General features: G+C 37.4%; 1 protein-coding gene across 3 annotated transcripts in view; it reads right to left on the reverse strand.

Moving 5' to 3' along the window:
* The window catches only part of PTBP3 (polypyrimidine tract binding protein 3), an 86,367-nt gene that overhangs the window by 29,379 nt on the left and 33,330 nt on the right, over nucleotides 1–23,658 (reverse strand). For 2 of the 3 annotated variants that reach the window (XM_068974505.1, XM_068974504.1), the window contains exons 3-5: nucleotides 14,215–14,384; nucleotides 11,706–11,852; nucleotides 3,618–3,782 (exon numbers count right to left, since the gene is read on the reverse strand). In XM_068974505.1, coding sequence (XP_068830606.1) covers nucleotides 3,618–3,782; nucleotides 11,706–11,852; nucleotides 14,215–14,384 — 482 coding nt within the window. Of the gene's footprint in view, nucleotides 1–3,617; nucleotides 3,783–11,705; nucleotides 11,853–14,214; nucleotides 14,385–18,480; nucleotides 18,546–23,658 lie in introns of those variants that run through there. The other variant, XM_068974506.1, reaches the window with a different exon arrangement.

Genomic DNA, 23,658 nt, shown 5'->3' on the forward strand with positions numbered 1-23,658 from the left:
GTGCCAGTCATATGCAAATGATCACCAATTTTCCAGTCCTGAATTCTTACACTCAATACAGACTTATTTCCCAAATGTTTCTTCAACATCTCCCATTGGATGTCTAACAGGTATCTCCAACTTAAGTTGAAAATATACTCTTGATTCCTCCCCTATCTCCCACCCTTGCCCCACATCTTTCCCCTCCTCAGTCTTTACGATCTAGTATAAGATGGCTCTGCTTTACCAGAAGTTTACATCCACAATCTGGAAAGCATTGATGGTTACTCTCTTTCTCTTCATAACTCACATCTACTCAACCCATCAGCACATCGTTCCAAATACATATGTAATCACCACTTCCAGTGCCCACGTCCCCACCTGGGTGACCACCAACTCTCATCTGGACTATCCTCAGAGCTTTCACTTATGTCTATGTGTGTGTGTTAGTCACTTACTCGTGTCTGACTCTGCAACCCCATGGACTGTAGCCCGCCAGGCTCCTCTGTCCATGGAATTTTCCAGGCAAGAATACTGGAGTGGGTTGCCGTTTCTTTCTCCATCACTTATGCCTATAGTTCATTCTTAACATAGCAACAAGAGTGATTCTGTTAAGATATTCAGCCTGTCATCTCACTCTTCTACTCAAAATCCTCCATGGCTTCCTATTTTACTCAGTGTAAAGATTATAAAGGCTCTGCATCATCAGGTCTTAACCCCTTCTCTGAGCCTATCAGTCATAGCTTTCGTATTTTTTTATATCCAATGACAGTCTTTTTTCTGATATTGGAGTACATTAAGCACACTTCCATTTTAGGGACTTTGCACTTGCTGTTCTTTCTGACTAGATCATTATTCTACCACATATACACATAATTTAACACCCTCACATTCTTCAGGCTTCTGCTCAAATGTCATCATATTGTAAATACTTCCGTCACCTGAAACTTCTCTCATCTGAAATAGCACTATTACCATTTCAGTCACTCTTAATTCCCCACCATGAGCTAAAGGAAAAACACTAGCTTCCATAGATGTTAGAGAGCAGTTTAGCTAATGTCAACTCTTCAGCAGAGAATACAGAAAAATTTGCTAATTATAACATGTGCAACCAACTCTACTCTTCCATGTATTTCCCAATCACAATATTTATCACATTCCATGCTATTACTTACATCTTACCCAGAAGGCCACAAGAGCAAGGATCTGTTTCTTACAAAGCAACAGCTTCTTACTAGCATCTATTAAGTACAGTGAACACTTCTTGAGAGCTTACTATGTAACAGGCATTGCTCTAAGTGCTTCAAATGCATCAACCCATGAAATCCTCATAACAAATGTGTAAAAGAGATACCATCTTCATCCCCATGATATAAATAAGAAAAAGACATAGAAGCAGCAAGTTTCTTGCCCCAGGTTATAGAGGTAGTAAGTGGTGGAGCTAGGGTTCAAACCAGCTCCAGAAACTGTACCCTTTACTACTTTGCTATACTATACTTAAATCGGTTAATGGAATAGAGTGCCGGGGGTTAGGGCTTAGTTAATGTAATTAGAGAAAGACACTCGGAGGTGAATTTGAGCTGAAAATGGAATGATGTAGATTCAGCTAAGTGGCTAGGCCCAAGAAATAGAAGACAGAAATGGACTAAGACAGAAATATGAAGGGTAAGAGGAAGAGGGTCAAAGAGCCAGAAAAGCCGGGGTGCTAAATAAGCAGAACAGTCAGGAAGTGAGGTTACAGAGACAGTGAGAGGTCTGATATGGGGGCATTAAGGGCCCTGGTAAGGAATTTTGCTTTTTGCAACAGTACTGTGAAGGAGGATTCAACAAGAGACTGTTATAGCTAAAGGGCTGAGAGTCCTATCCCAATGGTTACCACTGAAGACTCAGAAATACTTCTCTTCACTTGAAGGACCCATGATCTTTAGGGAAAGAAACAAGGTTTGTTACTGGTCTCAGCGAAGTGACAAATGGAATAACAAAACAGGACCACACAACCTGGGCTAAGTGCACTGCTGACTGATAGCAATGTTGAGCCACAGGTGCAATAACATCTTTTGAGAAGCAACAGAAGTTAGCAGCAGCAGCTACAGCGCTACAGGAGCAAAAGCAAACAGAAAATGCTGATGGATCACAGAGAGCTCGATGCTACTTGGGGGGATGAACAGAAGAAGCGAAAATCCATCAGGACAAAGAAGCCAATCAAAGTAACTGCTGAACCCTTTTAGGAAACAACAGTGGCTATGAATACCACTGCTAAAGCCCTCCACAGGACATGCTTCACAAACGTACGTATTTAGAACACGGTACTCAGGAAACTATTATAGGGAATAGAGTAGGCATAATAAATGGTATATTTTGATATTTACATGCATAGCATGTGAACCATGTGCTGTGCTTAGTCATTCAGTCATGTCCAATTCTTTGCAACCCCATGGACTGTAGCCCACCAGGCTCCTCTGTCCATGGGGATTCTCCAGGCAAGAATATTGAAGTGGGTTGCCATGTCCTCCTTCAGTGATCTTCCCAACCCAGGAATCAAACCCAGGTCTCCTGCATTGCACGTGGATTCTTTACTGTCTGAGCCATCAGGGAAGCCCAACATGAATCGTATTAGGAAATGTATCTGAGCTCTTATCACCAGTTGGTACAATGACTGCGGGGAAAGTAACAACTTCTAAGGTCCCCAGTTCCCTTATTTGTAAAATGTGAGAACAGGAGAGGATACATTTCAATTCTTAGATGTAAGTGCACACATACGACCCCCCATGACTCTTCATTCAGTAGTACAAACCCAAAGGTTTAGAAAACAGTTAAAATGATTCTAAATTGGCCTAGGGTTATACTGTTTAATATTATATATATTGAGATATAAATATGAAAATAAGCACATAATGTTTCAGTGCTTTAAAATAATTTTTATATATAGGTTGTTAAGTATAATGAAATGGATACTGGAGTTGACATCAGGAAGCTTAAATTCTGACTGGTTCTTCAATTATTCTTTACAATACTTATCAATTATTGGAAATTTAGTTTTATTCATTACAAAATTATGTAATAACTAGATGACAGATCTTGCAATTCTTAAATTCCGTCTCTTCACAGTAGGCCATGATGTGGTACACTGCCTCTTATCAAGACAGTTTAGACATAGTAATGGATAGTCTATGAAAGTTATGTTGAGAATCAGTATTTAACTTGATACTTCCATATTACATGTGAAGTTACTCATATCTTCCTTTTAAAGTTTTAAAATAAAAGTGCTCAAATGTATGGAGGAATCTATAGAAATAAATTTGTTGTTTTCTATATTGATGTTACTTTCTCAGGAATAACTAGTACCAATTTTTTTTTTTTAACAGGAGTCTATGCTTTGTTCATTTTCATGCTTAGGTATAAAAACACAGAATTCTTACATTCCTTTTTAAATCAAGTTATTTAGGTTAGAAAAAGGAGGCTTTCAAAAACTATCTCTAACTGACACTATTCCTTGCATCAAACAGAATGCTGAAGACTTTTATTATTTAAGTAAATACATTAACCAGAATCAACAACCTGAAAAACTAAAGACAGAAAACATTAAAAGTTACAGAGGTCATAATTGACCCTGCTTTCATAAGCATGTTCCTCCTTACCTGATGAAGAACTTCCAGGGTAACAGGATAAAAGAGGTTTTCAATAATTATTCGGAGCACAGGGCTCTGCCCAGGGAGGATTGTGCCTTCATTGGTAGGCGCTCCAGGAAGGGCCAGACTTCCTGACTGGACCGCACTGACAGCCTGCAGTGCAGCTTGGGCTCTCTATATAACAATCCAAAATGAGAACTTGTGGTTACACAGACACACTATATAATCCTTAGTTGATGTACATTAATATGAAGTACTATGGTTAAATAAAAATATACATATCTGTTAAACTTTCTCTGGATGCATAATACTGTAATCAGTCAAAAATCAAAAGTCTTGTTTTCTTATCACAGTGACACAATATTTAATAAAATTGCTTAAATTTACTTGAATGAAAAAAATACAACCAAAAAAGAAGAAAACTTGTATATATCTTTCATATCCTCATTTTTTAATGACAAAAGGGAAGAAAGCAATGTGAAAGTAACATTAAAGACCACTTAAAAAAAAATCACTCAAATCCCTCTTCTTTTTTCCTCTCTGAACAACTGAGTTCTAAAACCTCTGGGTGGCATATGATAGGCATAAACAAGGAGGAGCTGTAGTGTTTCAGAGTCGGGCAGGGAGGGCATCCTGGCATGGAGCATCAGAGCCTGAGCAAAAAGAGGAAGGCATCCATGTGCCTGGCAAGGGGAACCTGAGCCCAAACAGGGTAAGTAAGGCATCTGTGAGTGGGCGGCTCACTGCCAGCCGTCAGAACCTGAGGAGCATAAGAAGGGTAAGAAAAATATCCAGAGGAGAGCAGCCTAGCCAGGATTATCAGAGCCCAGGGAGAGTCAAGAAGAGGGCCACAGAGAATTGGGGGCTTCCCTGGTGGCTCACTGTTGAAGAATCCACCTGCAATACAGGAGATGCGGGTTTGATCCCTGGGTCGGGAAGATCCTCTGGAGAAGAGACTAGCTACCCACTCCTCCAGTATTCTTGCCTGGGAAATCCCATGGACAGAGGAGTCTGGCGGGCCACAGTCTATGGGGTCACAAAAGAGTTGGACACTACTTAGCAACTAACAAAAGCAGCCGCAGGGAATAGGTAGCCAATGTAGTAAAGATAATTCGAGTAGGGAGGTCAGTCCATGGGGCCTGAATGGAGTAAGGAATTCAATGGAGGGGGGGGGGGCGGCAGCCTGGTATGAGGTGTGAGAATCAAAGAAAAGGAAGGCAGAAAAGTTTCTAAATATGATGCTCTATTAAAAGGAACCGGGGTGCTCTAAAAAATGTCTAGTTCTAAAACTGGAGCAGGAAAGCACAAGATGAGTGTACAACATTTCCAGTTTTGTGGGGTTTTCTTGTTGTTGTTTTGTACCGGAATGCAAAACAGAAGCAAGCCAAAAGGACACAGAAGACAGCTTGAAAGGGGCTCCCACTGGCATTATTTGAGAACCAAAATAGTGACTGTAACAAATGAAAACCCATCAAATAAAACAGGAAACCTGCAAGTCCACAGGCTGATAAAAACTGACAATTGATAAGGAACAGTCTATTTACACTGCTAAAGTACCTCCCCTCAAATACTCTTCTTTCCTCCTTTGTAAGTCATAACTTTATACTAGAGAAGCCAGGCAAAGAGCAGTCAAATCAAGCAATCAAAGAGCACACCATCAGCAATGCAGCAAACTGAAATTATGTGCCACCTGATACGATGCAATGAGAAAAAAAGAGCATTACTTCTGTGATGTTCCTGTCAAAGGTGCATACACTGAATCTTATCACAAGGAAACATCAGCCAAACTCAAAATGAGGGATAGCCTAGTAGATGAGCCCATAATTTTCAAAAGTATCAAGGTTATGAAAGTTAAAAAAAAAAGAACTTACTGTTTGAGACAAAGGGAGACTAGAAGATATGATTTCTAAATGGAACACGTGACTCTGAATAATGCTTATTCTGCTAGAACAAACATCACCGGGACAACTGGCAAAACTTGAATGGGGGCTAAGGGTTGGAGGGAAGTAATACATCAGTGTTAACTTCCTGATTTTGACCAGTGCATTCTGGTTTGTAAAAGAATATCCTTCTTTGAAGGAAATGCACACTGAAACTTTGGCCAACAAAGACACGCCAGATTAATAGTTTTTTCCGAAACGCCTCAAGTAATCAGAACTTCTTCGTATTGTATTTACGACTCTTTTTAAAAATTTTGTGACTGTCTCAAAATTTAAAACAATTATTCAAGTGAAAAGGGGGAACTGAAGAGAAAAAAAGCATGGTTAATAATTAAGCTAATAATTAGTGAAATTAAATGTAAGTTTAATCAATCTTGTGTTCTGTACTTATAAATTTCCTAACAATAGTGATAATGAATAAAATGTTTGTGCCGAAAAAATGAAAAAACATCCCACCACTTTAATGCAGATTCTTTCATTTCTATATCTTGTATTCACTTGCAATTTTAAAGATCATAGTATTGTGTCACAGTTCTTTGTTATTTTATATTAACATTTCTTTTTTTCATGACTTTAATTTTAGTTTACTATTTATTATACCACCTTTCAAAAGTGGGATGAGTAGCTTTTTAACATTTTGTTATGAAAAATAACATTAAAATAAATGTCTTTCTGAAAAGTGGCAGTCTTTTCTGTATGCTTAATAACTGAACAACTTCCTCTTTTGTACTTATATACAACTCTTTTTAAACCATTTAACATTTTCTGCCATACAAAGACTTTTATGTATCAAGTAATACTCAAACTGCCAAATGTTCAGTTTCCAAATCATCTCTGAGAACAATATATGAATAATTTGAATATTTTATATCATTAAATACATATGCGCCTGTAAAGTCAAGTGTGTGATACTGAGCACCCCAATTCTGCTTCACATGTAGCAGTTTATCTATTTTATACTGGGCTCCCCAGGAAAATTTTATTTGGAAAACAGGGTTGTACTGCTTTTAAATTTGAAAATTGGCTCACAGTCCCACAGTAAGCCTTTAAATAGGCAATGATGAGGTTTGGAGGTCATTCAAAAAAGACTCAATTAACACAGGAATTAGAATTAGCAAACAAGAACATTGAAGTAGTTATTATATCTGTATCAAGTGCTCGCGCACATACACACACACACTCACACGAAAGGTTAAGCAGAGACATGGAAGACAGTATTGTTCAATAGAATTTATAGAAAATATTCGACATCTACAGTATATTGGATACTAGTCACTGGTGGCTAGTGAGCACTTGAAATGTACCTAGTGCAACTGAGGAACTGAATTTTTTATTTTTAATTTATTTAAATTTATTCACATTTAGCTAGCAGCTGAGGGCTTCCCAGGTGGCTCAGTGGTAAAGAATTCACATACCAGTGCAGGAGATTTGGGTTCAATCCCTGGGCAGGGAAGATCCCCGGAGGAGAGCATGGCAATACACTCCAATATTCTTGCCTGGGGAATCCCATGGACGGAGGAGTGTGGCAGGCTACAGTCCACAGAATAACAACAGTCGGACATGACCCAGTGACTAAAGAACAAGCGAGCAGTTACCATATTAAACCTACTGAACAAGCTAGCAGTTGCTCACAACTTTAGAATGGTTAGGAACAAACATCAACACGGTGAGGCTCTCAGTGGAATAATGGTTCCTTTTTCTCTCACATCAGGAAAGGAACCATTATTCAAGATTTAATCATCCTATCAAAACTAAGCCTGAATAACTGAAAGTAAATGTAACCTCACTGACATTTTTTTTTTTTTTTGGCCACACTGTGTGGCTTGTGGGATCTTAGTACTAAGTGTGGAGTCCTAAGCACTGAACCGCCAGGGAATTCCCAACCTCACTGACTCTACTTCCTTATCTACCAATCATTCAATCAATTCTTTTTATTAAATAATTCTATATATATGCTCACTACTGCTATATTACACTTATTGTTGCTATTGTTGCTGTTTCTCTTCCTTCACTCCTTCTTTGGCATAAAAGATCTCACACTGGAGAAATATGAGAAAGATATGGTATACACTGTCTTAATCACTCTACAGTTGTCAACATACTCCGCGTGAGTACTTCACAGAGCACTAAGTACAAAAGTCTCCGCACTGCAGGCATGCAAAAAAAATTTTTTGACAATAAAAATCTGAGAAAGATTTGCTTAATAAGTAACTCTAAGTTTCAATTTTCAATTAGGCAAAAATATTTAAGGAAGAAAATGAAAAGTAGAGGGACACGCTTCACTGAGGACAAAAGAAAATTGAGGGGGAGGAAAAAGAAATGTCTTCTTAATATGAAGAGACAGTTCAGGTACACAGAAGACATATTTTCTGTGTATCTGCTGCTAAACATTACGAGGCAGCAGAATTTTTATTATGGGAGATAATTTTTCAATGTTTCAGCCACAAACTCTCTGGAATGGTTACATTAATTAGTAGTACAGGAAATAGCAGTATTGTGATGGAAAAACCAACAAATACTTATTGAGGTTGGGAACGTATATATACTTCATGTAAAATTTAAATATGCCTAGAAAATATAAAGAAGGTATTTCTAAAGTTGAGATAGAAATGAATATACAACAAAATTCACAGATCTTTAAATGTTCAGTTTGATGATTCTGGGGGAAATATTTTAAGGAAAAAATTTTCCATGGTCATCATTTTGCAAATTTATAAATTTCTACCAATAAGATCAAGAAAAACTGTCTATACAAAAATGACTGCTACTAATACAACCATTTCTCAAATGCTGCACCTCAAAAATACCATCTAAAACTTTTAGCTCTAATTTTAGTTTAAAGCAAGGGAGGGAAATAGTTGATATTCACCTGACCCTCTGCCAAGTATGTCCATAAGTATGTTTTGGGATATCTTGCTCTTCAGAGAAGAAAAGAGAATGAAACTAATTTATCAGCTTCTGAGGGCTGTAAGAATAAAAGAACATCTGGTACCTTGCATTAATACGTATGTAAACAGGTACCTTCAATTTTGACTTCAGCTTTTGTGTAGGACTCTGAATAAAAGAAAACCATTATTTTATCAAAAGTCAATGCAAAAAATGGACAAAAGTAACAAAATGGCAAGGGTACTGGGAAGAAATCAAGGCTATCTAAGAATAAACTAGGTCATTTGGGCTGGCTTTGGTTGCCAAGCAACTGGGATTTCTCACTGTTTCCCTTTAGAATAATCCAGTCTTTAAGAGTTTTATTAACTTGTTTGTTTCTTCTTCAAGACTTAAACATAATTAGGAATCACATTAATGACAAAACTGCATGACTTATACAAAGGAGAACTGAAAATTCTGAGAGATAGGAAATAAAATATAACTTCCTCCTCAAAAGGATTAGTTAGCAATAATCCAAAAGGTAATCCAGATTAGACATAGACCGCATACCGCATGAGCAGCACACACATGAGGGTAGATGGAGGTCACGCGAATAAAATGTGCCATCATGTCTAACAAGTATGTTTATCCATGTTATAAGTAAGCAAAGCCTGTGTACAGAAAAGGAGAACATGACTAAGGACAAGTTTTACATGAGTGGATAATAAATGGGTTCCTCAACCACAACAAAAGAGAAACTGGTCAGTGGGAGTAAGTGAAAGACCCTAGCCTCCCTCTCCATCCACAAAACAGTCTCAACAAAGATTTAAACACTAAAATAAAGACAACCAAAACATTAACGTATCAGAAAATATAGGTAGAAAAAAACTTTTTAATCTTGCTATACTGGGTTTTTATGAGTATGGTACCCATGTCAGAGATCACAACACAACTTAAGAGACTTGACTCTTACATAAAAATAATTTTAAAATTGAATTAGCAAACAAAATTCAGAGACAGAAAACAGAATGGCAGCTGCCAGTGGGGGTAGGGGGAAATAAGGAGTCAGTATTTAAAGGGTACAGAGTTTCAGTCTGGGAAGAGGAAAAAGTCCTAGAGATGGATGGTGGTGATAGGTTGGGCAATGTGAGTGTATTTAATGCCACTGAAGTGTTATTCACTCGCTTAGTAATTTCTGACTCTTCGCAACCCCACAGACTGTAGCCCACCAGGCTCCTCTCTCCATATTCTCCTGGCAAGATTACTGGAGTGGGTAGCCATTTGCTTCTCCAGAGTATCTTCCCGACCCAGAGAGTGAATCAAATCTCCTTCATTTCAGGCAAATTCTTTACTGTCTGAGCCACCAGGGAATGCCACAGAATGCCACTTAAAAATGATTAAAATGGTAAATTTCATATTATATACATATTTTATCACAAATGAAAAAATGGGGAGGAAAACTGCATTAACAGAAATCACTATAAATACTTCACAAGTTATTACATAAAAGTAAGTAAAACAATAAGATATAATTTGTTAACTATCATATTAACAAAAATAGACAGGAAAATCGCTTGCTCATATGTTATCAGTGGCACCCTAAATCAGCAAATAATCTTTACAGAAAGTGATATTGCAATGTGTATCAAAACATAAAACATACACAGGCTAAGTACCAGCAATTCTGTTACCAGAAACAAAAACTGTAAGATAATGCTGCAACTGTGCCAAGATATATAAGAATGCTGCTGCTGCGTCGCTTTAGTCATGTCCGACTCTGTGCGACTCCATAGGCGGCAGCCACCAGGCTCCCCTGACCCTGGGATTCTCCAGGCAAGAACACTGGAGTGGGTTGCCATTTCCTTCTCCAATGCATGAAGGTGAAAAGTCAAAGTGAAGTCGCTCAGTCGTGCCCGACTCTTAAGAGACCCCATGGACTGCAGCCTACCAGGCTCCTCTGTCCATGGATTTTCCAGGCAAGAGTACTGGAGTGGGGTGCCAGTGCCTTCTCCTATATAAGAATGCTACTATAGTACTCTTTGTAAAAGCATAACATTGCAAACAATCTCAATGTCTATTAACAAGAAACTGGATAAATTATGGCTGTCCTTTTGAAGCAAGTATTATGCAGTCATTTAAAAATGATGAAGTAATAAAAAGTAAAATAAAAAGTATGAAGTAATTGTGTATTTCTTCTCATGAAACATCACTGACCTACTGCAGAGAAAAAATAGTAGCTCTTAAAACATTAGGATTCCACTTGTGTAAAATTATATACACAGACAAAACCTGAATAGAGAAGGGTACACAGTAAAATGTCTGCAAAATGTTAATCAGTTATACCTAGGTAGCTGGATTGTCTTTTGTTTTTGGTTTTTCTGGATTGTCTGAATGTTTTACCATGAGCATGTATCCTACTTACAAGGCAATGTTTTACTTTAAAAATTTAATACATTTAAAAATATCTAACATTTCATTTACTCAAGTTTAGATAATTTATTATATGTCATTAATATATCTTAGAATAAGTTAAGGATTAGATGCAGGAAATGTGATTGTTTTTAAAAATGTGGAAAACTAGAATTTAAATTCAGCAGCTTGCATTATAATGATTTTCAACACAGAAACAAAGAGCTGAAGGAGTTCTTTTGCCTAGCACAAGACTATCAGGGCCAAACAATGCTCTCAGCATAATATAAAACCTGTTTTTTAAAATGTACTTGCTTCATGGATAAATTTTTCCTACCCTTAAACTACTTCAAATTACTATTTTAACTACTTATAAAATCAACCTGGAGAGACAGATAAGTTTCAGTATGAATTATATCAAAACTGGAAAATGAGGTAAGAAATGTTCATATTCTATATTCCACATTTATCTTGGAGAGTCAAAAATCATTTAATTAACATATTTATATAAATTCTTATTATAACAATAGGAGCACCACTCAACTTCTCAATGCCTTTGCTACATATTCTGTAAAAAGAAAGGACTGACTTTAGATTTGAAATTTTAAGAGACATTAACAAGGTACTTTCCCCCCCTTATGGAAACAGTTTCAAGGGAAAACTGATTGCCTGCCACTTCTAAGGCCATATCCTCAAACACAGTTTCAAATGGCAGTGCTTTCTTATTGGAGTCTTTGGATAAGAATTTATATATACAATCTTTATCAATAGAGCATCTCATGATGAACAAAAACACATGATTTTTTTTCCACTTAAAAACAGAAAATTAGTTATTATATCATGTATTCTTACAACTGTTTTTATAAATGACATTAATACTTACAGCTTGATTAGGCAGATTGTCAGTCTTAAGTTCTCTGTGATTGGAATACTGAATAAAAACAGGCTGGCTTCGAAGGTGAGGAGTAACAGGAGTGTAATAATTCACCATAGTAACAGCAGCTTCCTCAGAAGCCATTTCTAAGAAAGCCTGCAATAAACACAAGAATGTAAAGTGAAAGCTCCTGTTTTTGAAAGGCAGCTAAGAACTATTTTGTCATTCTAGCTTGTTCTAAAACTCATGCATTCTTAACAGAAGTCATATTGCCCCCAAGGGGATGAAAAGAATGTTGTTTCTAACTGTATCACTGGTAGTTACTGAAAACATATTTGACAAAAATTGGGTTCAATAAAGGATTTGGGATTGGGAAACTGACAGTTGACTAAATAACTCTGTGTGGTTTTTGGTCTTCTTCTTACTTCAGTTTTTTCTAAAATTTAGAAAACAACTAAAAAAGCAAAAATAAATATGTACATTACTACTATAAATAGACGCATTCAGTTTCTTCCTAAAAATTTCTCCAATGATCTGTTCTTCTTTGCCTTTTTATGAATGTAATTAGAACATTCATGTGCCAAGGCTCAAATTGTACAAATTAGGGAAATGGGAGAGCATCCTATATTAAGTCAATATTGATTTGATTTGCGTCATTCAAGTGACCTTTTTTGACTATTGGTAATCACTGTACTGATATTAGCTATTTGAAGATGAAAAAGAACTGAGATGGAAGAAGCTCCTTAGGATCCATGTCTCATTCTGTTTATGGCTTCTCCTCACTGTCATAACTCCCATTAACTTATGTGACAGGAATTGGATACTTACAGATCTTCAAGGTGGCAGATTTTATCACCCTGTCTCAATGGTTAAAAAGATAAAACATATACTAACAGTTCTGGGCCCTAACTACCTCTAAGAACACTTCCAATTTAAAGTACAGGAAGAATTCATGATCCAAATCACTATCTTCAAGGAAAGAAACAGATTTTAAGTCATTTACAGTATCTAAAAGGTACAAATGTCCATGATACACTTTAAAGCTTCTATCCAATTGTATAAGTAATAGTTTTTCTCATATTTCTAAGAGAAGTAGATAAAAATGATCAAGGTAACAAAAATAGCTATGGCAGTATTTCCCAACTATCTGGTTTTTTAAAGTCATCTTTTCAACATAGAATTTGTAAACTGTATATTCTAATAATATTCACCATATGGGGAGAGTCTCTTCCTGTAAACTCCCTACTAAATGTTGTGACTCCTGCAATGTCACACAAAGGAAAGGCTGAACAATGTCTTTGGATATTGTGATTCTAGTCAGGAAATCATTCCTATACGTAGATACAACCTAAAACTTCATATGTTAAAAATAAAATTTTCCACATGGAGTCCAGTAAAAGACTTATTTATGTTTTCCCAAAGTATCCAGCCAAGGATTAACTTTCATAATGTAGGATGAAGAGAAAATCAAAAGTCACTACCCACAGAAAGGCTGGTGAAAATAACCCTTACTCTATCCTCAACACTCCACCTCCAAGAACCATGGAATGATTATGCCTACAAGTACTACTATAGTGACTCACATCAGAATCTCTTGCTGAAGTAGATTACTAACAAGGTATTTTCTGAACAGGATTTAGGATCAAAAGACAAGCAATTAACAGCAATCAGCACTACAGAAAAATATAAACCTAGAACCAATAGCAGAAACAAAGGAAACTGTGACATTGCCTGCTGCCTCTCAGAGTTATCTGACATAAAATATACGATATACTACATGAAACATACTAATGTACGTAACACGTGCCTGTTAGACATCAGACAGCCATTAGACATGGTCATGTTGGCTCTTTTCAAACTGTGCAAACCATACTATTCTCAATAGTGGCATCTGTAAAGAAAATTAAGATCCAAGTGCCTACATTACCTCTAAAAGATATAAGAAAAATGTATAAACACAACAAGGACTGAATACTAAGACATACTACTTAACTTCTCCAGTTCTTAATAACCTCAACTACCTTAAACAAGGCTGTTAATTTAAATAAATAGTTTACTAAAGATAGGGGTCTGAATCAGACATCATTATCCAATCTTGGGATGGTAAACAATCTCTTCTGATAATCACAGGATATTTTCATAAACCATTTTGTAATTAAGAATGTAAAATATGTTTGGTCAAGATAATAAATAAGAGAGAATCCTGTTTTCCATGTAATATTTTTGTTTATTGCTTCCTGTCATTAAAAATGTTCTATTTTTAAAAGCTATGTAAATAGAACAAAATTTAGGAAAAAAGTTCAAGAAAATAAAAACCTTTCATTTCTTTTATTTTGGCTGCACTTTGCAGGATCTTAGTTCCCCCAGCAGGGATTGAGCCTGCACCCTTGGCAGTGAAAGCACAGAGTCCTAACCACTGGACTACCAGGGAATTCCCTTAAAAATAATGTGGGTTGTTTTTTTTTCCCACTAACACCCAGAAATAAAAATTGTGGGTCAATCTTTAACACTTACATACCTGGCTTTTTCCTTTCAACATCAAAAGATTAGTTACTTTGCCAAATGGTAGACCTAATGATATGACCTCTGCTTCGGTGACATCACTTGGAATTTTTCGGAGATGGAGAACACGGGAAGGCGAACAGGGAGGTCTATCTCCTTTAAATTTCTTGTTGTCATTCCCATTAGCTAAAAAATACAAGATTTGTTTTTTAATTGCCGAAACTAATTTGGGTTGACATACTACATTAACCATATCATCACATTTGATCTTCCAAGAGTTTCAGGTTTTGAAATTCAGGAACTACGGGACTGATGGGAGAAGAGTAGAAGACAGTTGAAAACAAAACCATCTGCTTTTCAATGAGTGATTTTTTTTAAATTTTTCACTGCAGGTGTATTTTTTTAAAACTGAATTTGGATTTTAAACTTCAAGAAAAAGTGCTTGATAAATGAATTACATATGTTGAGGTACCAAAAACCTCTAAATGGTCAACTATTTGTTGTGAATAGAAAACAATAGTTATATCATCTTTAATTTATCTTAAAAGATGCTTTTCTAGTTTGTTCTATCACTAATAAAACAGAATAAAAACTTTTAGGATAGATGGTAATAAAAATTTCATGTTTATCACACCCTACAAGGATTTAAATTTGAGATGCATTTTTATGAAAATAAGTTTATTTCTCAGGCATACAATTTTTGCCAATTCACTTTTTAAAGTACTTTCAGAAGCTAAACTGTGATTTCCTTAGGATAATCCTATTCTTTATGATATAATAGGCAGCTCTTGACATAAGTATCGTCACCTTTTGGAAATGCAAATTTTAAGCCTCATTTCAGACCTACTGAATCAGAAACATCCCAGTAACCTGTGTTTTTAAAAGCTCTCTAGATGATTCTGAAGCAACCTAAAGTTTGAGAACCACTGTTGTAATCCAGTATGCCAGTTTAGAGCCAAATTTTATTTAAAGCTTATGTTTTAACACTGACAGTAACTAGAACTGACAAGCCTGTAACAAGTAGTCAAATTTATGTACATAAATAAGATTCAGGAAGGTTTTTTTCTTCCCCAGAAATAGCACCACGTAAGACTGAATGCAAAGTATCTAAAAGCCAAAGTTTCATTATAGTGTTGTTTTTTTAATACTGGCTCAGAGGTTAAAGCATCTGCCTGCAATGTGGGAGACCTGGGTTCGATCCCTGGGTCGGGAAGATCCCCTGGAGAAGGAAATGGCAACCCACTCCAGTATTCTTGCGTGGAGAATCCCATGGATGGAGGAGCCTGGTGGGCTACAGTCCATGGGGTCGCAAAGAGTCAGACATGACTGAGCGACTTCACTTCACTTCATCATACTTAGCACTATTAGAAGAAAAATATAATCTTTTCAAACACCTGAGATTACCGTTTTTCTAAATACTAAAAAAAAAACTTCTAAAACACTGAAAAAACAGTCATATGTCTGTGACCCTAAATAAACAAATTTCATGAGGACCACGTAAAAGTCTTGGCAATATTCTGTATCTGTTCCTATAGCACAGAACATCACTTGCTTACAGGTAAATAGGTGGACTTAATACCAAAACTAGCACTTGCTCCCAATTTCTCTATGTTCACGAACGCAGGCAACATCCTAACAATACTATCAATTCCAAGAGGCCCTTACAGGTCTGTGCCTGTATATAGCAAATGCCTAGGACAGTGTGTGGAAAATAATCAGCAAATACTTATTGGAAAATCAAGTATTTAGTTTCTGGGAGTCAAAAGATTCCTTCTCCTTCCTCATGAATCATCATGAAACATTGATTTTCCCCTCCAAAATAACTGATTCCACTTTCATCTCGACTCTCAATGTCACCTCACCTATGATCCCTATGACCTATGACCCTTCTACTCTGCCTTCCTTTACTGTCACTCCCTCCACTTCCACTAAGATCTAACGTTTTATCATCCTAAATGTATGTGTCATGTCATTATCCTGTTCTAAACACCCTGACAGGCTTCCAACTACCTAAAAAGATCCTTAATTTCTAGTTTTCATGCTGTTTTCATTTATACTGCCTCACTGAAGTTAACACGTAAAAATACATTAAATTATATCTTATTAACTTTAACAGATGAAGAGATTAAGAGATTTAACAGATCAGAGATTAAACAATTTTTGTATACAGCTAGGAAGTGAAAAGAGCATTATTCAAACTTAAGTTTAAAGGTAATTTTTTTAATCACAAAAATCTCAAAGTGTGTTACCATTCCTAGAAAAAAAAGTAAGCAACTTGATGATGACAATAAATTTTCAGAGTATATACAGATTTATGAGAATTATACTGTCAGTATATAGTATTATAGTGATAATATTGTCACTAAATTAAATGCTACATTATCACCTCCAGGACAAGTATGAAGTGCCTTTTTGTACCGCCCCTTTCTGTAAGCCTAGATGGCTAGACAAAAATACCACAACCTTGTACATTCTTAACCAGCATGAGGTGCTAAAAGACTAGAAAATCATCCTAAGGAGCAAAGGCTTTTAGAAGTTTACCCAGAATAATCCAAAAGAAATAAATGAACATTAAGAAGGGTATTTCTTTAACTGAGGTGTTTATAATCTCTGCAAAACCACGTGTGAAATAAAATGAATACCCACACAAGCTACTTGAACCTGAACTGCACTATCAAATAAAAACCAATCGTGACAAACTTTTTATCAAGAAGTATGCAGATACATAACCAATTCAAGTTCTTAGTTCTTCTGTGTTATAAAAGTCTCTGCTATGTTAAAAGCATGGGCTAAAAAGACAGACATCGTGTTCTGATATAACTGAGCCTCAGATTATTTTCCTATAAAATGAGTATAACAACAGTATTTAGAAATTGTAGTATGAGTATTTGGAAAATTAAATTACATCACAGCAAGATATACAGTTTATAATCCAGCCTATGTCTAGAGATGTCAGATAAAAAGATCTCACAATATCTAATCCTAAATTAAGCAACCTTCTCATTCAAGCCACTCATCCTCATATATAACCTAAATTCAGGATTCTTTGCAATGTTAGCATATTTTCTCTGCCTTCGGTTCTCTTGTTAGAGAATCATTCTAATGAGGTAACTAGTTTTTGTTTGGTAACATATTAACAACCAATTCCAGATCATTTGTTTTCATCTGGATGTGAGGTCTTTCTTTTATTCCTCCAATATGCAGGATACTGGTATGAAACACATGTGGGAACTTGATTTGTATTAGAAAACCATCTTTAATAAGATACTGCTCATCCTTTTCTTTTGGAGAAGGAAATGGCAACCCACTCCAGTATTCTTGTCTAGAGAATCCTGTGGACAGAGGAGCCTAGGGGCTGCTGTCCACAAGGTCGCACAGAGTCGGACATGCCTAAAGCGACTTAGCATGCATGCATGCATGCATGCACTGGAGAAGGAAATGGCAACCCACTCCAGTATTCTTGCCTGGAGAACCCTAGGGACAGAGGAGCCTGGTGGGCTGCCGTCTATGGGGTCGCACAGAGTTGGACACGACTGAACCGACTTAGCAGCAGCAGCATTAATACTTAAATGCTAGATGTAATGCCCATTACAAAGAGACCAACAACATATGTCTTCATTTTCTTAAGAGGGCTTATTTTACCTGGAAAGTATGTTCTTTCTACTTTTTTTGGTGCTAAAATGAAGATTATAGGCCAACAGCGGCTTTTTTCTCTTGCTGTCCTAACTTTGCAAAATTAACACATTGCTCAAAATTAATTCAAAATTTTATTAGTCTGTGAAATCTAAAAACCTAAAGAACTACTCATCTAGATGACCCAAAAAAGGTTATAATTAAAGACTTGATAAATATAACAATTTAAAAATGGAAAGGCATATAAGCATATATGTAATCATAATTTAATTAAGGAGGAAACAAGGAAATTCTATTGTACTGAATATGCAGCTTTGACGAATTATTCTCTATACAAATGGTAAAACACTTTCTGAAAACTGTATTACAAAAATAAGCATTCAAAATACTTAACTTGAATAAATCTTGTACTTTTTGATAGAAACTTCGTGAATGGCTACTGAATGGCTTCCTGAAGACTACAAATTTCTTCAAGAAAATCAGAGATACCAAGGGAACATTTCATGCAAAGATGGGCTCAATAAAGGACAGAAATGGTAGGAACCTAACAGAAGCAGAAGATATTAAGAAGAGGTGGCAAGAATACACAGAAGAACTGTACAAAAAAGATCGTCACAACCCAGATAATCACGATGGTGTGATCACTCACCTAGAGCCAGACATCCTGGAATGTGAAGTCAAGTGGGCCTTAGGAAGCATCACTACGAACAAAGCTAGTGGAGGTGATGGAATTCCAGTGGAGCTATTTCAAATCCTGAAAGACAATGCTGTGAAAGTGCAGCACTCAATATGCCAGCAAATTTGGAAAATTCAGCAGTGGCCACAGGACTGGAAAAGGTCGGTTTTCATTCCAATCCCTAAGAAAGGCAATGCAAAAGAATGCTCAAACTACTGCACAATTGCACTCAACTCACGAACGTTAGTAAAGTAATGCTTACAATTCTCCAAGCCAGGCTTCAGCAATACGTGAACCATGAACTTCCAGATGTTCAAGCTGGTTTTAGAAAAGGCAGAGGAACCAGAGATCAAATTGCCAACATCCACTGGATCATCGAAAAAGCAAGAGAGTTCCAGAAAAACATCTATTTCTGCTTTATTGACTATGCCAAAGCCTTTGACTGTGTGGATCACAATAAACTGTGGACAATTCTGAAAGAGATGGGCATACCAGACCACCTGACCTGCCTCTTGAGAAACCTGTATGCAGGTCAGGAAGCAATAGTTAGAACTGGACATGGAACAACAGACTGGTTCCAAATAGGTAAAGGAGTATGTCAAGGCTGTATATTGTCACCCTGCTTATTTAACTTATATGCAGAGTACATCATGAGAAACACTGGGTTGGAGGAAGCACAAGCTGGAATCAAGACTGCCAGGAGAAATATCAACAACCTCAGCTATGCAGATGACACCATCTTATGATAGAAAGTGAAGAAGAACTAAACTAAGAGGCTAAAGGCTAAAGAGCCTCTTGATGAAAGTCAAAGAGGAGAGCAAAAAAGTTGGCTTAAAGCTCAACATTCAGAAAACTAAGATCATGGCATCTGGTCCTATCACTTCATGGGAAATAGACGGGGAAACAGTGGAAATAGTGCCTCACTTTATTTTTCTGGGCTCCAAAATCACTGCAGATGGTGACTGTAGCCATGAAAGACGCTTACTCCTTGGAAGGAAAGTTATGACCAACCTAGACAGCATATTAAAAAGCAAAGACATTACTTTCCCAACGAAGGTCCATCTAGTCAAGGCTATGGTTTTTCCAATAGTCATGTATGGATGTGAGAGTTGGATGGTGAAGAAAGCTGAGCACCAAAGAACTGATGCTTTTGAACTGTGGTGTTGGAGAAGACTCTTGAGAGTCCCTTGGACTGCAAGGAGATCCAACCAGTCCATCCTAAAGGAGATCAGTCCTGGGTCTTCATTGGAAGGACTGATTTTGAAGCTGAAACTCCAATACTTTGGCCACCTGATGTGAAGAGCTGACTCATTAGAAAAGACCCTGATGCAGGGAAAGATTGAGGGCAGGAGGAGAAGGGGACGACAGAGGATGAGACGGTTGGATGGCATCACCGACTCAATGGACATGGGTTTGGGTGAACTCCGGGAGTTGGTGATGGAGAGGGAGGTCTGGCTTCCTGCGGTTCATGGCGTCGCAGAGTCGGACATGACTGAGCAACTGAACTGAACTGAACTGAATGGCTCCTATATATTAATCATGTTCCAAAGAGAACAGTGGAAGAGGTTTTTAAAACATTCATATATTCCCATCTCAAAAGTGAAGGGATCTACCAGAAAAACTATCCTAGAAATATGGATCTTTTTTAAAATTTAACTTTATTAGGGCAGATTTTAGATATGGTAGAACCCACCCACCTTTTAAATGCAGAGTTTGACAACCTTTGACAAACGACTCATATGACCACAAAAAGGAAAACTGCACCTGAATTTTTAAATTACCAATTTGATTTTTAAAACAGGAATAGGGCTATTTGTGTGTTAAGTCACTAAGTTGTGTTTGACTTTTGCAACATCATGGATGGAAGCCCGCCCATCCCTTGTCCATGGAATTCTCCAAGGCAAGAATATTGGAATAGGTAGCCATTCCTTTCTCCAGGGGATCTTTCCAGCCTAGGGATCAAACCCAGGTCTCCAACACTGCAGGCAGATTCTTTACTGTCTGAGCTCCCAGGGAAGCTGGTTTTCTATTTTTTTTGTACTTATGTTTTGCAAGCAATTTGCCCACTTCATCTAAATTTCCTGGCTTAAAACTGTTCATAATATTCACCTGAGATCCATCTTAACCTGGTCAGGATACCATGATAAAATATGACAGGGTGATTTAAATAATAAAAATTTACTTTCTCACAGTTTTGGAGAATAGAAGTCCAAAATCAAGGGTCAGCATTGTCACTTTCTAGTGAGGACTCTTTTCCTGCCTTATAGACAGCCACCTTTTCACATGGTCCTCACATGGCAGGGTGGAGGGAAAAACCAAGCTCTCTGGTATCTCTTCCACTAAAACCTTTGCGAACTCCACTCCAAAGGACCCATCTCCAAAGACTCTGGGGATAAGAGCTTAAACACATTAATTTTAGGGGTATACAAACATTCATTCCATCAGTTCAGTTCAGTTGCTCAATCATGTCTGACTCTTTTGTGATCTCATGGATTGCAGCACGCCAGGCTTCCCTGTCCATCACCAACTCCTGGAGCTTGCTAAAACTCATGTCCATTGAGTTGGTGATGCCATCCAGCCATCTCATTCTGTTGTCCCCTTCTCCTCCTGCCTTCAATCTTTCCCAGCATCAGGGTCTTTTCTAATCAGTCAGCTCTTGACATCAGGTGGCCAAAGTACTGGAGCTTCAGCTTCAGCATCAGTCCTTCCAATGAATAATCAGGACTGATTTCCTTTAGGATGGACTGGTTTGACCTCTTCTGTAGTCCAAGGGACTCTCAAGAGTCTTCTCCAACACCACAGTTCAAAAGCATCAATTCTTTGGCGCTCAGCTTTCTTCACAGTCCAACTCTCAAATCCAAACATGATGGACTTTTTCTTGGCACAGCCATGTCTCTTCTTTTTAATATGCCATCTAGGTTGGTCATAGCTTTTCTTCCAAGGAGCAAGCGTCTTTTAATTTCATGGCTACAGTCACCATCTGCAGTGATTTTGGAGCTCAAGAAAATAAAGTCAGGCACTGTTTCCACTGTTTCCCCATCTATTTCCCATGAAGTGATGGGACCAGATGCCATGATCTTAGGTTTCTGAATGAGTTTTAGGTCAGATTTTTCACTCTCCTCTTTCATTTTCATCAAGAGGCTCTTTTGTTCCTCTCTGCTTTCTGCCATAAGGATGGCGTCGTCTACATATCTGAGGTTATCTGTATTTCTCCTAGCAATCTTGATTCCAGCTTGTGCTTCATCCAGCCTTGCATTTCACATGATGTACTCTGTATATAAGTTAAATAAACAGGGTGACAGTATACAGCCTCGATGTACTCCTTTCCCAGTTTGAAACCAGTCCATTGTTTCATGTCCAGTTCCAACTATTGCACTTGACCTGCATACAGATTTCTCAGGAGGCAGGTAAGGTGTTCTGGTATTCCCATCTTTTGAAGAATTTTCCATAGTTCATTGTCATCCACACAGGTTTCCCTGGTGGCTCAGCTGGTAAAGAATCCACCTTCCGTGTGGGAGACCTGGTTTCAATCCCTGGGTTGGTAAGATCCCATGGAGAAGGGAAAGGCTACCCACTGCAGTATTTTGGCTTGGAGAATTCCATGGACTATATAGTCTATGGGGTCGCAGAGTCTTGGACACGACTGAGTGACTTTCACTTTCACTTCACTTTCCCTTTCTGTTAGAACCATTTGGTGATGCGGGTGGTTTCCTTGCTCTTCAAGAAACAAGAGTGGGCCCTAACTTAGTCTCTTCCTATTAATGGTGAAACAGGAGGAAGAGGGGCAAGGCACAACTTTGGGGGCTTTCCTGGTGGCTCAGACATTAAAGAGCCTGCAGTGCGGGAGACCTGGGTTCGATTCCTAGGTTGGGAAGATGCCCTGGAGAAGGAAAATGGCAACCCACTCCAGTACTCTTGCCTGGAAAATTACATGGATGGAGGTGCCTGGTAAGCCACATTCCATGGTATCGCAAAAATCAGGCACAACTGGGCAACTTCATTCTTGCTTTTTTGATGATCCAGCGAATGTCGGTAATTTGATCTCTGGCTCTTCTGCCTTTCCTAAAAGCAGCTTGAACATCTGGAAGTTCACAGTTCATGTACTCTTGAAGCCTGGCTTGGAGAATTTTGGGCATAACTATGCTAGTGGGTGAGATGAGTGCAACTGTGTAGTAGTTTGAAAATTTTTTGGCATTGCCTTTCTCTGGAATTGAAATGGAAACTGACCTTTTCCAGTCCTGTGGCCACTGCTGAGTTTTCCCAATTTGCTGGCATGTTGAATGCAGCACTTTAAAAGCATTATCTTTTAGGATTTCAAATAACTTATCCAGGTCTTCCCAGGTGGCACCAGTGGTAAAGAACCCACCTGCCAATGCAGGAGACCAAAGAGACACAGGTTTAATTCCTGGGTCGGGAAGATCCCCTGGAGGAGGACATGGCAATCCACTCTAATATTCAGTCCATAAAAGTACCTCTTTAATGTCTACAGGATCCTTCTTGAGATTGATAACTTACCTTCTTTTTCTGTCTACTTAGATATTAATTTTATTGATCTATTAGAAAGCAGCTACTGCTTTCATTAATCCTCATTTTCTTTCATTAACTTTCTTTTCATATTTAACATTTTCATTCCTCTGTTTACTTGGGGTTTACTTTGTCCTTCTTATGCTACACTTAGAAGCTTATTCATTTTAGACATTTTCTCCTTTTCTAATAAAACATTTAAAGATGTAAAATTTCTCCTAAGAACAGCTCTAGCCGAATCCTATGAATTTTAGTAAGCCATGTTTTCCTTTTCATCCACTTCAAAATACTTCTAATTTCCCTTGTGTTTCCTTATTTGATCCACGGATTATGTATTACTTTCTTTTTTTTTTTAATTGTTTTATTTATTTTCTGCACAGGCGCGTGTGATAGAAGGGACTTTTTTTTTTTTAAGATAATTCATACAACCATTGATTGATTATACAGAGCCATTTCTCAGTCCTCTTTTCTGTCTACTTAAGAAAATTAAAATATATCATGATGAGAATGATTAATTCCAAAAGGAGATTTCTGGCTTATCATTTAGGGTACAAATACACACTTCATTGCTTGACATTTTATTGAACATTAAGCAAGACTAAGCATCTCTGCCTTCACTGTGCAGAG

Source organism: Capricornis sumatraensis, chromosome 6, assembly GCF_032405125.1.
Source record: "Capricornis sumatraensis isolate serow.1 chromosome 6, serow.2, whole genome shotgun sequence".
Classification (NCBI taxonomy): domain Eukaryota; kingdom Metazoa; phylum Chordata; class Mammalia; order Artiodactyla; family Bovidae; genus Capricornis; species Capricornis sumatraensis.